Source organism: Botryllus schlosseri, chromosome 3 (genome assembly GCF_051294905.1).
Source record: "Botryllus schlosseri isolate E-star chromosome 3, Bs_hap1, whole genome shotgun sequence".
In the NCBI taxonomy this organism is placed as follows: Eukaryota; Metazoa; Chordata; class Ascidiacea; order Stolidobranchia; family Styelidae; genus Botryllus; species Botryllus schlosseri.
In genome coordinates this window covers 7,901,570-7,917,629 of record NC_137238.1, presented here as the reverse complement: position 1 = coordinate 7,917,629, position 16,060 = coordinate 7,901,570, and the positions used below count along the sequence as shown (strand labels likewise).

The 16,060-nt window shown below is 40.4% G+C and overlaps 2 protein-coding genes across 2 annotated transcripts in view; both read left to right on the top strand.

Annotated features, from left to right (window-relative positions):
* The window catches only part of LOC145434841 (cytochrome P450 3A14-like), a 29,812-nt gene extending 20,115 nt beyond the window's left edge, over positions 1-9,697 (top strand). The window contains exons 10-13 of the mRNA XM_080312074.1: positions 608-696; positions 759-896; positions 3,433-3,589; positions 9,527-9,697. Of these exons, the coding sequence (XP_080168200.1) occupies positions 608-696; positions 759-896; positions 3,433-3,589; positions 9,527-9,613 (471 nt within the window). The 3' untranslated portion in view covers positions 9,614-9,697. The remainder of the gene's footprint in view (positions 1-607; positions 697-758; positions 897-3,432; positions 3,590-9,526) is intronic.
* LOC145434849 (uncharacterized) overlaps positions 8,136-16,060 on the top strand; it is a 262,689-nt gene continuing 254,764 nt past the window's right edge. The window contains exon 1 of the mRNA XM_080312087.1: positions 8,136-8,147. The gene's annotated coding sequence lies outside the window, so the exon portion shown is untranslated. The remainder of the gene's footprint in view (positions 8,148-16,060) is intronic.

The following is a 16,060-nucleotide window of genomic DNA, read 5'->3' as shown; positions in this document are numbered from 1 at the left end:
CTGCTAGGCGCTCAGCAATCACGGATAGCATGGAGGAGAAAAAAAACGGGGGCGCAGACCAGATGACCTCATGGGACCGTCCGTGCAGGCGAAAAAGAATACAATATCTCTCTCTCTCTCTCATTAAAAATGTTGTTGCCGAACAAACAGAAAGCACTTGTCATCGATTGGCGTAAACCGAGGTACAGGTGTTACGTTGTGTGATGTTCTTGCAGTCATTGACGGCTCTGAGTCTTCACTACTTAAAGTGGCTTAGCCAGGTATGGGTTTGGGGGGTCGAAGACCTCTCATTTCAAACTCGAAACCCCGTTCTTTTTGCTATGCCGATTCCATCTCCAATATTTCTTAGCTCATTTGCAATTCAGTATTGTACAGTTCATCAATTAATGATTTCAATTAAATTAGTCAATGAAATTAAATTATTAATTACATTCAATTATTGAGTTGCTTCGGATTTTAATCAAGTTGGTGGTGTAGTGGTTATTTGGTGTCAGATTTTGAGAGGGCGATAGCTCTATTTCTAGTCCTAGTTGCGTATTTTGAAAAATTCATTAGATTGTACATCTTAGGCCAGCAGTCTCGCGAGATAACAAAGTATGTTTCGCAGGGCAAGTTTGACTACGACAACGTTAACAACATGAAATATCTGGAGATGTGCGTCAACGAAACTCTTCGATTATACGGCACGGGGACAAGGTAACAGCATACAGTAGATACGAAGGTATTGCTAGTACTATCCGCTGTCTTGTATTTTCCAGGAACATGCGACTCTGCGACGAGCAAATCACAATAAACGGCTTCACAATACCCAAGGGAACTATGATCAATATACCAAGTTACGCTCTCGCACACGACCCAGAGTATTGGGACGAGCCAATGGTGTTCAATCCAGAGCGGTACGACTGAGTGATAACTGTGATGAATAATATGTATTACACTCTCAGCGAAAAAGTGTATATTCACATGCGTATGTAACGAGTGCACATATACACTTTTTTCGCCGCGAGTGTAGATCTAGATGAGATGCATATTTACCTGCACACGTAGTATTCGAAAGCGTACTGTGTCAATATTTGAAGTATGTTGCTATCAGCGATAATCAATAACGAAGCACTCGTTATTTTTCGGAGTACTCTAGTAGGTTTACTCTACTTGGATTACTTACCCAGGCGGTTATGTTTTAGATTACTTGCACTGCTAGGCAAATGTACTCACAGACTTTGTATTTGAATCGCCGTTACAAGTGAAATTACCATACCTTATTGCAGTGGTTCTCAACTTTTTTGTCGCCGCGGACCGTTTGTGGACCGTTACTGACCCCCGCGGAACCCGGACATCCACAAGTTTTAGTTCAAATTTACCTCAACCGTCATCTGCCTTGTGCAAATATTAACTTTATAGGCAGCAACAGGATGACAGTTTTTTTTGTAAATAAGATCGTACTATATTTAGAAATTGGGCACACTTTTATTATTTGGAAGCGAATTCTGCAACTGCATTTATTGAAATATGTGGTAGTAGTAGTTCCTTGACAATCCGCGCCTTCGATTTGATATGAACGAGTACCGGAAATCCATTTTCACAAAAAGAAGATGGCGAACAATAGAGCGTAACGGTTACGACGACATCTTTGGGTATGATCGCAACATATATGGCACCAAAATTGAGGAACAGCCAGATTTTTAATGATCATATCACGTGCAGCAGCTCATCTTGAAGTTATTCAGAAATAGTGGTTATATGCAATTGTCCCTCTAAGCTGCGTACGTGCGCTATTGCGCAGTGCTGGCACGGTCTCTGCGCACAGAAAATCTATGCTGCGCACAAGAAATCCGAATAGATGACTTTTTATTTTATTCTTTATTTTAGTCGTTACGCACTGTTGTCCAAGGGTCGCGCAGTGAGTTGGTGAGTGCGCGCATACACGTGAAAAATTAGAGGGAACATTGGTTATATGTAGGCTATATCACAGGAGAAAATATGGCGAGGTTTAAAATCCAATATTGTAACAGATTAGGAAAAATGTTTTGGAATTCCTAATTCATCCTGATTGACCTACTCCAACTTTTTTCTTTTTTCACGAACCCGTATAAAATTTCTCTAAACAGAAAAATGTTCGTATCGGTAAGCAATTGGCAATTTGTCAATTAAATTGAATTTCACGTACGATGTTACATCTCAGATGGCCATTCTATTGATGTGAGCCCTGACATTTCAGCAGTGATGAAGCGAAACTGCCACGTGATCTTCCTAATTAGAAAATTATAAATTAGGTTATCACTTATTTGCAAATTTAGAGGTTTCGTGGACCCCGGGAAATGCGTTGTATCCCATTTAACACTGTAACTGAATTTATTTACGAAAAACCTAGTTGCAGCGCCACTAATCGTTTAGCAGTAGTCGCGAGGATGCACCTTGTAATTTCGTATTGAGCCTCCTATGATCAACTTCTAAACGTATGCGGTCTCTCGAACAAATCTACTTTTTTTCAAACAAAAATGGATATCCAGGTGTTCCAAAATCGGTGCATTTATCAGATTTCAACCTAGAGTGGGGCGTAAATCAGGCAAACGGCACTTTCAGGTAACAAATCGTGATTTTACACCTATTTCGTCTTGTAAAAATATGTCAAATGCGGTAAAACGCTAAATCTTATGGATATATATATATACGCTTCGCCTGTGTGAGGTCCCGGGTTCAATCCCCGGCGTCTCCATTCCACTTTAACCGGCTTCTCGAGCGGTAGGTCGTGGGTTCGATTCCCGGCCGGGTCATACCAAAGACTCGAAAAATGGTATCCGCAGCTATCCTGCTAGGCGCTCAGCAATCACGGATAGCATGGAGGAGAAAAAAACGGGGGCGCAGACTAGATGACCTCATGGGGCCGTATCGCAACTCCGTCGCCAAAGCATCTCGATGGTGCAGGCGAGAAAGAATATCATATCTCTCTCTCTCTCTCTCTCATGGGTGCAATGGTAGTAGTGCAGTTCATTTTACGTGTCCGTGTATGACCTGTTCGGGATTTGATGGGCTGGTGCACGAAGATTGAAGCCACTACACCTGTGAGATAAATCTCCATAAGAATTGGTGTATTTGATTCACTCACACCCATTGGATGGAAGTGAAAGCATAATTTGAAAGTACCATTTACCTGATTTATACATTTTATACACCCTATCTGCAAGGGTGAAAATCGGCGAATTACAGGACTTTCGTTTACGATATTATACTTACTTCAGTACATTTCATACCCTCATTTTCGTCTTCCACTTCAAGTAGGTTCGATGTGTCTGGGAAATCTACGTCTTCGTCAACCACTTCTGCTATGGTTTTTCGACTGTTTCTCATCAGCGAGTGTGCATTGTTTATTGGCATTATCAATGCTATATGCCTTAATACAACGGATAACTTCACCATTTGACGTTTCTGCAGGATGCGGGATATGAGCCAAATCGACCCACTGGTATATCAACCATTTGGAGCGCGACCGAGAAATTGCATAGCGATGAGATTTGCGTTGACAGAAATCAAATTCACCATGGCAAAACTTCTTCGCCAGTTTACTTTTAAGCCCGCCGAAGACACGCCGGTAATTCGATTTTCGTGGTTGTACTTAAATCGGGGGTTTTGAGACAGGCCTAAATGATGCATTGCTGCAGTTCCTGTTCCGGAACTATCTTTTATCATAAATAAGCTCCAGCTCCGGAGCTCATTGAACACAGCTACGGCTTTATAAAATACCGGTTTAATGGTGGCGCCAACGAGGCAACGATTTTTAATTTCGTGAAGAGTTGGAGTTTAATGATGTGAAGTCAGCCAATAGTAGTAGCATATAGCATCTTATGAAATACATCGGAGCCGGAGCTATTTTTCACATAACTGACTCCGGCTCCTGATCCGGCCCGATTTGGTTTCACGTACAGCTCCGGTTCCTGTTCCAACTCCGTTAAATGTCATGCCGAAATTGTCTTAAAGGAAGGACCCACAGACGAGGTTTTTCGTGTACCTCATCAGTATCCTCATTCTGGAAATATTTGTTATTCCATGTCGAAACTCTTTATAGGTTGTCCAAATTACTCGACCTGCCTCCTGATCCAGGGATGGGTTATTTAACGACTGCGTCAGGTTCTGATGATGGGTGAACTTTACTATAAGCAAAGAACGTCTGAACTTATATTTCTATATCTAAAACTCGCGGTGCCTTTTCTTCGGAGATAATTTCGTCCTGTTGGTATTACTGATTTTCAGCAGTACAGGGTACGAAATGTGACAGACAAAATTGTTTACAGCTCTTAGTTTAGTATGATATCCGGCATCATTCATTTCGAAGTATAATAATACCATCATGTTGATCAGTAATCACTTCGACCGTAAAGCTTGGTCTCGACTTAACATATTGCATAGGGTTACCATACGTCCTCTCTAACCCTTTTAAAATCGGATTCCGTATACGGAATCGGTCAACTTCATCTGGCCCTATCTTTATTTGTCTACTTCCTATTGGCTTCATTTTTGTTTGTAGGGAAAGCTAGCAATCTTCTGATTCTTATGATGCCGGGTTTATATGTATAAATCGAATATTTTTTGAATACCAACGATTTTACACGAGACGCTCGTCCGAAAATAGATGAGTCGAGCGCTACAAATGTGCCAGCCAACTTCATATGTAAATTTCTACATCGATATACGGCTATTTCACAGTCAGTGTACGTAGAACGCATTTCCCGTGGGACTATATAGAAGGACATTGATCCACTGATATATTTGAAACCAAAATTACAAATATATCTCTTGGAAGTTTATGAATACTATACCCAGGCGGTTGGTGAAACAAGTTTTTAGGCCCCGCGTATGTTGTTGCGCAATAAACCATGCACGTAAGTAGCATAGATACAAGGAGTCACAATAGGGCATATTGCTTTGTTTCACAATTACTATACTGCAAGATAGCTTAGCTACCAGCAGTCGACAAATGCAATCGACAAATGCAAAAGACACAGCGTCTAGGCCAGCGGTTCTCAACCGGGGGTCCGCGGACCCCTAGGGGTCCGCGAAGCAATTTCAGGGGGTCCGCGAGACCACTAAATTTTTAAAATGGTTGATAACCTAATTTTTATTTTATTTTTTAATTTGAGAAAGCATGAGGCAGTTTCGCACCACAACTGCTAAAACCTCATGACTCATATCATCATAATAATCGTCTGACATGAACTATCGTAGTGTGGAAATTCAGTTTCATTGCCAATTTTCCAATAACCTGCTGATAAAAACATATTGCTGTTTAGAGACGTTTTGTTGGGATCCGTGAAAAAAATAAAAATACGGAGATAGTAACGTCAATCAGGGTGACGTCGTAATGTCTGCGAAACCTTCTCGATTTGAAGTTGTCAGTCTCATCAAATTAGTGAACAGTCGTTTGAAATGAAAATTTCCGAAGTGTTTCCCTAATTTGTCCCAATGCAGGGATTGAAACCTCGCCACACGAAATCCATTTTATCCTGTGATATACATAACCACTATTTGAACAGTTTCTTGGAGGTACAGAACTTCAATATACAATTGAATAGTATATTCATATTGAAATGAACCCGACTGTTGTCGGCTGACACTCGTGATAAATCGGACAATGATATACCTGCTCTTAAAGCTCGGCTATCAATCAGATTTGGCGCATTCTTATTGCGGATGCGCTATCGACAAGGCTGTTTTTTGATGAACAAGGAGTGTTTCGTTGCTATCAAAGCATTACGTCCCAACCCTGAAATTCATATCACCAGTTATATTGGTATGCAGCCTTGTCTTGTTAATGTTCAATTGTTCATGGTCGAAAATGTTTGCTCGTCAATATATATGTAAACCCGCACAGAACAAGTCGTTTCGTAACAGTCTTTCTAAGGTTGGAAAACTTGGATCCATTCTTTGGCGAATAAAATTTGTCTATACTTTTAGATTAGGATTTCACTTTGACGGTAGAAACTCTCTGCTGGCCGATCAAAATGCCGTCGCGGGCTGAATCCGGCTCGCGGTCCGTATGTTGCCCGTCCCTGCGCTAGATGCTGGGCGTGATATGTTCTTAAAATATATGTTGCCTCATTTTGGTGCCATAAATGTTGCGATCACACCAAAAGTATCGTCGGAAGCGTTATGCGTTGATATTGAATTAGCCTCCATCTATATTTGCGGAAATGGTTTTCGGCACTCCTCGTTCATATCAAAACGAAGACGCGGGTTTCCAAGACACGACCACGTACTTCAATAAATACATCAGCAAAATTAGCTTCGAAATATTAAAAGTCTACCAATTTCTACATAAATAGTATGATGTTATTTTCAAGAAAAATCGTTTATTTTGCACAAAACAGATGAAGGTTGCACCATAATAGAGCTAAAATTGAACTAAAACTTGAGGGGGGCCGCGAGGGTCTGTGACGGTCAAAAGGGGTCCGCGAAGCCAAAAAGGTTGAGAACCACTGGTCTAGGCATTGTGTAATCACTATTAAAAGCCGTGTTCACTCAGCCGTGATAAGCCGGCATTGCCGTCCGCCTATCGAAATTATGAGCCGTCAGGTCAGTATTTCCTACGTAAAAACGAGATGAATAATGCTAGAGCATTGAGTGATGTTTTGTTGAAAAGAGAATATCATAATCTTTGAAGAAGGTTGTGTTCGAAAACGCAGAACGAGGCTACCAGAGTTCACACCCGGTCATAAAAACAAAACTGCTGATCACAACAGACACTTTTCACCCTTCAGCAGACCATGGCAGTATGATACCTCCTGCGGATAGCTGTTTCATAGGCGTAAAACGCTAGAGGGCAATCTTCTCGTCACTATGATACCAAACACGCCTCGATTGAGCGTATAGATTAGACTTTATCACAATTATGGTGAACCGATTCAAATTCGGGGAAAAGTGCCGATTTTAAAAGGGCACTCCCCTCTCGTTCCCTTTTTTGACTTTTTTGAAAGTGTTCTCGGAGGACGCCCTTTTGTCCTCTTTTTGGAGAATTTTGACCATATATATAGCCAAATTCGGCTGAGATGCCGTAAATCAGCACCGAAGTGGCGCTCCGGCGAGTATTACGGGAGCTGTGCGTGGAGTTGGTAACCCTAATATTGCACGACAGTTGTTAACATAAGAGATAATCCAAGAATTTTTGTGGCGTTTCGAAAGGATAGAATTATTGACAATAAACTGAATTGAATTGAGCCCCGAGACGCTAGCTATGTGAGCCCCGAAGATTGTATAAATTGCTGGTCCATACCCACAGTCCAGTTTAGCTAGAAAGCATACCCAAATCCGACCTAAATTTTCAAATCTATATCCAAGATTCAGTGTTGGGATGACTCGAGTCATGACTTGACTCGAGTCAGACTCGAGTCAACTTTTTCGAATGACTTGACTTGACTCGAGTCACTTTGCAAAAATGACTTGACTTGACTTGACTCGGCGCTTCAAAAATGTGGATTGACTCGTGACTCGGAGCAAAATTTACGAGTCAATTTCAAGTCATCAAGTAAACCGTGTCGACTAAATCAATGTATTCTGTGCATGTTCGGATTATTCACGATACGCCATTGTAACTTGTGAGAGCAACCAGTCATTCACTGATTGTACGTTTCGCTGATCCTGCATTATTACATCACATATACACTGACCGCATACGAAATGATCACAGCTTCCCTTGTCGTAATAGCAGATTAATTTAATAGCAACGTATCGCTGTTTATTGGACGCCTCTGTCCTTACATGGCACGGCGTTCACCTTTACCAACCCTCTTGTATGATTTAAATCTAACAAATATATTTTATGTATTTATATCCTCACCGATGTGTATAGATGGCTAGTGTATTGTACGATATCAATTTCTTTCATCTTCTCGAGGCTTCGTATTCGATCCTCTATTTTTGCTGATAATAAGAGAATGTATAGCATGCCGCTCAGAGTTGTCAAACTCAACTGACGTCGTGGGTCGAATTCAAATATACAAAACACTCACGGGCCGCACCAGTCAAATGATTCCTAAATATTACTAACCCTAAACTCAGTATATGCACTTTTTCGCATTCTCGGAATGATTGTTAATGTCAGCGATTTTCTCCTGACGATAACTACAATCACAACTCCGCTGTCGGGTTGTTATAATGTGGCCAATGAACATACTCGAAATTTGCTCTCTTGAAGGAATATTTATTAGTGGTATTTCTTACTGCAAATTCGAGAAATGTGTTGGATAAAATCACGCAATTTTCACCAAATACTCAGAATTTCTTCGCGGGCCGAATGAAATCATTTGGCGGGTCGTACGTTTGACACCCCTGATGTAGCTATACAGTTACTTACGTATTTTATTAGCAGTTCTACGTGTGCGTGAGCGATACAACGCATTTTTGCATGTATATTTAACTTTATATTCGTTATTTGATTCAAGATAAATGACCAATTGATCTCTTTAACATAGCCAGTAAAATATAATGAATTTGAATGATCACTCATACTTCGAAAATTCAATTTGACTTGAATTGTGACTTGACTCGTGACTTGACTTGACTTGACTTGACTTGACTCGAGTCACCTCCAAAAAACGAGTGACTTGACTTGACTCGAGTCACCTTTGAAAATCGATTGACTTGACTTGACTCGAGTCAAAATGTGCAATGACTCGAGATGACTCGTGACTCGAAGGTAGTGACTTGATCCCAACACTGCCAAGATTATCTGAGGTACGGTTTGGTAGTGTGATCACCTGGGCAAGTTTTTGTTGCGCTAAAATCGAGAGAAAATTCCACTTACTTTTGAGGAAAGTCGCTGCAAAAAGTTCCAGTAAAAAGTTGCATTTGTAATTTTTGTTGAATTAAAAACTATATATTTACATATTGTTACGAAACGGTCGTTCTTGGCAGTGGTAGTCGAACTTCTTGCATGCAAGCCATTGTGTCATAGATTTTGTGAGATGCAGCTAACCCATCATATAGCTCTTTGTTATGCAAATCAAAGAGAATATAACCATACTAGAAATAGTTTATACCATGTTTTTAAATCACCTGTTCACATTTGATAAAAGTTGCAGTAAAAATTGGTATGAAAAATAGAGAAAAGTTGCAAAAAGTTGCACTATAAAATCCCTCCAAACACCTCGTTGCACATGGTCTCTGAGTATCTAATAGGAAGCTGTCGAAAGCTGTAAAAAAAGTAGCATAAGCTGCAAAAACTTTCCCTAGTGATCACTGATCATTTGATGTGTATTTGAGAATTGCGTTGCTTTCAACCAATCGGGCGTATTGATCTAATCTGCTTTGCAAATAGTTCGGCATCAATTCAATATAGTTATTGTTCGCAGTGATTAGAGATACCCGCGGTCATCGTTTCCATGTCGCATAAATTGCAATAGTTTCGCAATAGGCGAAGACAGCAGGCTTGTGATCAGTCACGAGACCGTTCTGAAAGTAATCAATTATACCTCTAAAACGATATGATAACGGAACACCACCGAGTAAACGTAAGCATTGCAATTCATTTTTTCAGATGCCGCCCTTGAAGCTTCGTAATGTTGTCGGTATACAACCGGCGGTGGAGTTTAATTTACGGGTGGTCAAGCGCAACCATCAATAGCCAACAACGCACACCTCATCGCCCCACTTCAACGCGAAAGTGTTCAACTCTTTATTTACCCAAATTAGAAGGCAATGAATACATTGATACACAGATACTTGAGTGGGGAATGTTTCCGTCCGTGCCCCCCATGCCAAGAGTTGTTATATTATATAGCTGTCACACTTCAAAGCTATACTGACAAGGTCATATACTAGAGAAATTTTCCGGCTCGGATCGTGACGCAGATATCAGATTATGACAGCTATAGCGTTTGTGAAAGAGAATCGCGATTACTAATCAGGCCAGTCCATAGCATTCAGCTGCATAGCATAGATAAGGGGTGGGCAATTATTTGTAACAAGGGGAATGCGATGCTGATGGTTTATTCACAATAAAGAATTGAAATCACAATTGATATCAGAGACCCTGTATTTCGTAAAGTGAAACAGTGGCAGCAAACAAGGTTTGGATTATATTATACGCAAACAGTAAGGCTGAAGTTGGAATCAATATTTGTCGCATTCAATGTCTGCGTTTTTTTACAATAGTTGCAACCTTGTTTATTGCTATTGCATCATTACGAATTTCACGGTCTGTGACTTGATTTGTTATAGCATACTTTGCTATATTATGAATCTCGATTACCTACATATACACATAAATAATTAGGCTTCAAAGTAAACACGATTCCATTTAAGTTCATTATACCTATGGTATTATTTGTCGCAATACCTCTCCATTTTCGAAATTATTTGACCCGCGGGCAGTAAAATACCCGGGTTTGGTGTGGATCGCAGTATAAGTATTCGGACTATCGCAAAATACAAATCGTAGTATAACACTGTCTATATTGTGACAGAGCTGCTAATCCCAACGTGGTCGATGATACATTTAATCATGTATGCAACATCAGCAGAATCTGAGCTGATTGAAATTTAAGGCTCTGCGACCACCTTGTTGAAAAGGAAATTCAGCGTGCTGACCCTGTCGTGATTATAATGGTTATACTGCAGCCTGAACTCGGTATAGGCAGACGTCAACCGGTAATTCTCGCACGCTTGGTCGGCCATTATCTTAATTTGGAAAGAATTGCGACACCGATACCAATCCTGTGCGATTGGATTCCAAAAACCCGATCCTTTACATTACGCAACTAGGGTTGCACTTAAAACAAACCGTGTTCTGAAACGCATTGTTTAAAACATGTTTTAAACAGTGTTTTAAACAATGGCCTTTCCAAAAAAATCGTGCTTTTTTAAGTTGTAAAATCGTGCCATAATTGTGTAAATACTTTCCAAAAAACATGTTGTATGAGCCTACAGACATTTACCACCCGATATAGGCGACGTATGGGATGGTTGTAACCCTCAGAATAGTCGGTTCAACAGCAATAGTACAGATATTTCGTCAAAGGATCTATATTTACCCTCTGTTTTCAATTGTAAATGTCAATCCACTATGACGTCACAATGAATATTCGTGACGTTATGGCTTAAATAAAAATAAAAACATGTTTTAAACAAGGGCCTTGTTTTAAACATGTTTTTTAAATTGATTTTTGTTTTAAATGCAACCCTATACGCAACTATCTAATTTCCAGTGATATGGCGTGCTGATTAAAACCACCAACTTAATGGCGGTGCGGTCACCGGTATAAGTAACGCCGCATATAATTATTGACATTTGACTTCCGACTGAGAGTATCATGTACCGAATTTACAAGTTAGCTTGTGTTAGTGATGGAATTTGTTGTCACGTGGTGCAAAAGACCACGCTGTTATAAGCACCATAACATGCTTTTATTAATAAATAATAATAATAATATCGTAGTACTCAAGTACCCTACTTTCACTATTGACTGTTCTACTTGACAATTATAGACAAAAACTACTTGCCTTGTAGACTTTGGCTTTTATAAAGTAAGACGTAATATGGGGATTGGTTAGAGCAGTGTCTCCCAAATTTTTTGAGCTACCGCCCCCCTGGACAACGAATGACGTGCTACCGCCCCCCTGGACAACGAATGACGTGCTACCGCCCCCCGATACCCCCCTCACCATGCCTGATCGTAAAACGAAAGTTGTTCTGCATTTAATACGGCTAATTATGAGACGAATGAAGCTGGTGTATCATTATCATCATTCTTGCCCTATTGGGTTTGAATTTTGATAAGAACAATATCAGTCTAAAATCTCCAGTGTTCACTTCATGTAGGCCTACTGGCAAGTCGGTCTCTGATGTGAGTCAGGAACTTGGTCACGACGCTGAGAACACGTTCTATCAAATATGAGCGAGGAAGGGCAATGACGAAAAAGCCAACCCGACTCCTGTGAGAGCGTATATTTTTTATTCAATTGTGTATCCAGAAAGATTGATTAGAGATATTGAAACTTTGGTTGAACTCAAAATTGTTCTACACTACAATTAGGGTTAACATATTTTGGGAATCTGAAAAGAGGAAGCTTTTTCAAAATTGTCAGACTTACAATGCTGGAGTAAAATCCGGAAAAAATGGTAAATTTTTTCGAGTTAGTGGCTGGTCTACTAAAAAAAAAGTCATTTTTCTGACTCAGGTCCCAAAAAATCTGCCAGACCGTTACTCGAGCGCTGATTTCATATATCTCAGCCCAATTTCCACGTACATTTACCCAAAATTTTCAAAAAATAGGACAAATTTTCAAAAAAGAGGTCATTTAGGCGTCCTCCGAGGTCACTTTCGAAAAAGTCAAAAAAGAGGACGAATCCACTTAAAAGAGGACGTGTGGTAACCCTAACTACAATGTAATCAGCTGCACAAACGTTGCATGCCTGGCAACTACACAGAATGGATTGATTATCCGGTGAGGAATTACTAATTGGAATATATCCTGGAACCAAATCACCATCCTCGTGTAATTTTGTGATATGATTGATTCATGTTTCTCCATCAAAATCAGGTATTCGAGCTGTACCGGTAGCTCAAAGCAAGCTTGAGAATTGGAACAGTTGTTGTGTCACAAAATTCCGGTGAATTATCACTGACTTGTCACCGAATACGGACAGTGCCATGTTCACCTTTATCATTACTAAGAACGGATATATTCTACCCTTAAATTTTGAGAAATACGACCTTCAAGTAGGAGTGATGTCATTTCTCGCAACCAGAACGCCGTGTCAAAGGCCACGGTGACAGCGCTGTGGAAAATCCACGATGGTTGGAAACAGATAATAAAATCACGCAAGACAGTTTCTCTTAAAAAGCCATCACATCTTGCAGTGAGCAAAAACTGCTCAAATATACTTCGTAGTTATACCAGCAGCACACAATGAACCACGCTTTTCGGGGATGCTGCCGACTGCTAAATTAGTCTGTTGAGCAGGAATAACATTGTCAAGTAACAATGGTACAGCTGAATAAATAAACGGACGACCCTAAATTGCCCTTACTGAATCCATTATGCAATTTACTGCGAATCTGGCTGCTTTAATAATCAATCGTTTCAACACTATACGCAGCAGTTGCCTTTTAAACCTACACCGCCGCATTTGCTCTCAGCGCCCCCCAATCGCCCAATTTTCTAGCCAGCGCCCCCCAATCGCCCATTTCATGACCAGCGCCCCCTTCTCGCTCGCGAACGCCCCCAGGGGGGCGCTGGCGCCAACTTTGGGAACCACTGGGTTAGAGTGACTTTTGTGTGTCAAACAATGGCACTGGGCGAAGTTTCATCCGTGTTAACTGTTATGGTACCAGAATGTAATTTCAAGAATTCCGCGATTAGTGGAGTCATCAGTCACAGTCGATAAACGTTGTCACGGAGATACATATTAATGGTATGATTGATGATACATTATAACTTAGAACCCATTTCCGATTTGCTACAACTTGTATTCGACACCTTGGCCGAATCTACTTGCACAAGCTACTTATTTTTTAAATTTTCAAAGCATCAGACCTTCCATTCTCTACTTTTTCCTCAAGTAGTTTTGGAATGTCATGGCAATTGCCAATTCTAATCGCAATTTATGGCATTCTACTTCTACTTGATTAGCAATACTTACTACTTCGACCGACCTTTGGATAATTGGACATGATGCATCGACGAACGTAGTCCAGAATCAACTTCAGAGCACATCCAATAGTAAAAATCTGTTCTTGTTTGTGGTAGTATTATTGATCCTTGTCTAAAATATTTTGAGTGTTAGCCTACTTGGTTGCGTGTCTTGAGAATATGGGCGTATTTTGGAGAATTCATAAGTAACCAAAGAACTGTAATGAAGCGAAAGCTAACATGCGTGAATCTGGTGGCCGAAGTGAGCGCCGAATCTTCAATTCATGTATTTTAGAAATACGCAGCGTAAGACAATCGTATTGATTCAGAGTCGCACACTGACCAATGTCCATTGTCCATTCATTACTGCCGACAACTTGAGCTGTTCGTTCGATAGTTTCTTCACTCTCTTTTAGCCGACGCTCTTTAGAGATAAGTGTACTTCAGTATACCAGAGGTCAGTAGTAGCTTCACTGACATCGCGGTTCTATAAGAGAGTTTGACGTATAAGGAATTTGGTTAGCGCTCAGACTTGTTGCCAGCGTAGAACGGATGTGCTGTACATGTTCGTGCAATTCCAAATCGGTAATGCCTGTGACGCTGATTGGCGGATTTAGATTCAATGTTTGGTGACCAAAGCTCATTTATTATTGATACTAGCTTTCTGTCGAGCATCCGGAAGAGCAGTAGTTCAAATGTCCTGCTGTATCCATTGCACTCAGATCTCAATATAATGGCAAATCTTGAATGTATGCATTGCATAATTGGACTAATTTAACACACACAATTCAATATGTTACTATATTTCTTACTGTAATTCCCCGTCAATTACACACGCGCTCGTGGATTAACGGTTACAACCATTCCTTAAGGCTGTATACTCGGAAACAGTATGCTATTCTATCACGTTTGAAGTTTAAACTACATTGAACATAGCCAAATACAGAGGACCATAGGTGCGATATGTACTGTGCCGATATGTACTTATTTGTAAAATCTCACGGACGAGCCGATGAACATAGCCAAATACAGAGGACCGATAGCTGTAGAGAAAAGATTAAACAACCGTACCGTTTCACTACGACATTTTTTTGAACTATTATGGTCAACTCGTCACTTCACTGTCGAGAGAGATCAGGCTGTTACTCGCGGTAAAACAATATGACGTGACTGGCTGTATTGTCGATGTCGAACATGGCGTTGCAACACAGATACAACATCACGATGTCGCAATATCGGCTGACGTGTTAACTGCGCTCTCGTTATAAATGTGAGAAAATGATTGCCATTCGCTATCAGCGGATCTTCGATAGCACAGAGTAATGTTTACTGGCTTCTCAGCGCGAGTGTATTGTGAGTGTGGCATAGCTGCGTCGTATACTGTAGAATCACAATGCGGTCGTTACGAATGACCTAGCTTTGCAAACATGAATTGCCGAGAAACGCCCGATCGCGAGACCTTACGGGTTGCGAGCGCAGAAACACTCCGCAGGGTACCTGTGAAATCGATTATAACAGATATAGGTCAAGTGCCGATGAGCCAGTCTCAAGGAATAAGTCTATCATAACTAGGGTTTGGCGAAATCGAGTATCTGGGTGATTCGATTACGATTTCCGAGTCTAATTTTCGAGTATTATAGTGTTATCCTGAAAGTAACAACGACTCTTAAAGTTCAAATATGAATCGCTTTCTGCTACAGGTAAATGTTACGACCTGTTTAGTATAAATTTGAACTTGTTCGATGTTTCTGTGATCCAAAGATAGTAGATAATGTCGTTGAATTTGTAATATCGCCAAGACGATTTATATAACATAGCAAATAGTTGCACATACACATGTGTATGCGTGTGTATATCTAAATCTATATACGTAAATTCGTATTGATGAAATGTATGTATCATCTGGTCTAAAGTCCGTGTTACTAAGACTATACGGTGCATATATATTTATTCTAAGAGCTTCTCGGAGGTACAGAACTCCAACATACAATTGAATGGTATATTAATATTGAAATAAACCCGAATATTTTCGGCTGACACTCGTCAGGGGTAATCGTCAGCAATCAGCGGAGAATAGGAAAGAACATCGCATATCAACAATAGTGCCATAGATTATCACGTTACCATCATATTTATTTGCTTCGGATTGCATATAATAACTCTTTACAGACGTGGCGCAAAAAACCAGTGATATTATAAGCGCTACTATCACGATTCTACTAGCGCTACCCATTTCTGGACCATAACTATTTCGTAGCGCTGTGTGGTCACTGTGAGGCTCGGCAGAAATGTCATTCCATGAATAAAAAATATTCATAGCCTTGTGCAACATGTTGACCGACGCCGGAGATACGGATAACCGAGATGTTGAAGCTCCAACGGTGGTAATAAAATAGTGAAAGTGTATTTTGAGTTGTTAAAATATAACTCTTGATGT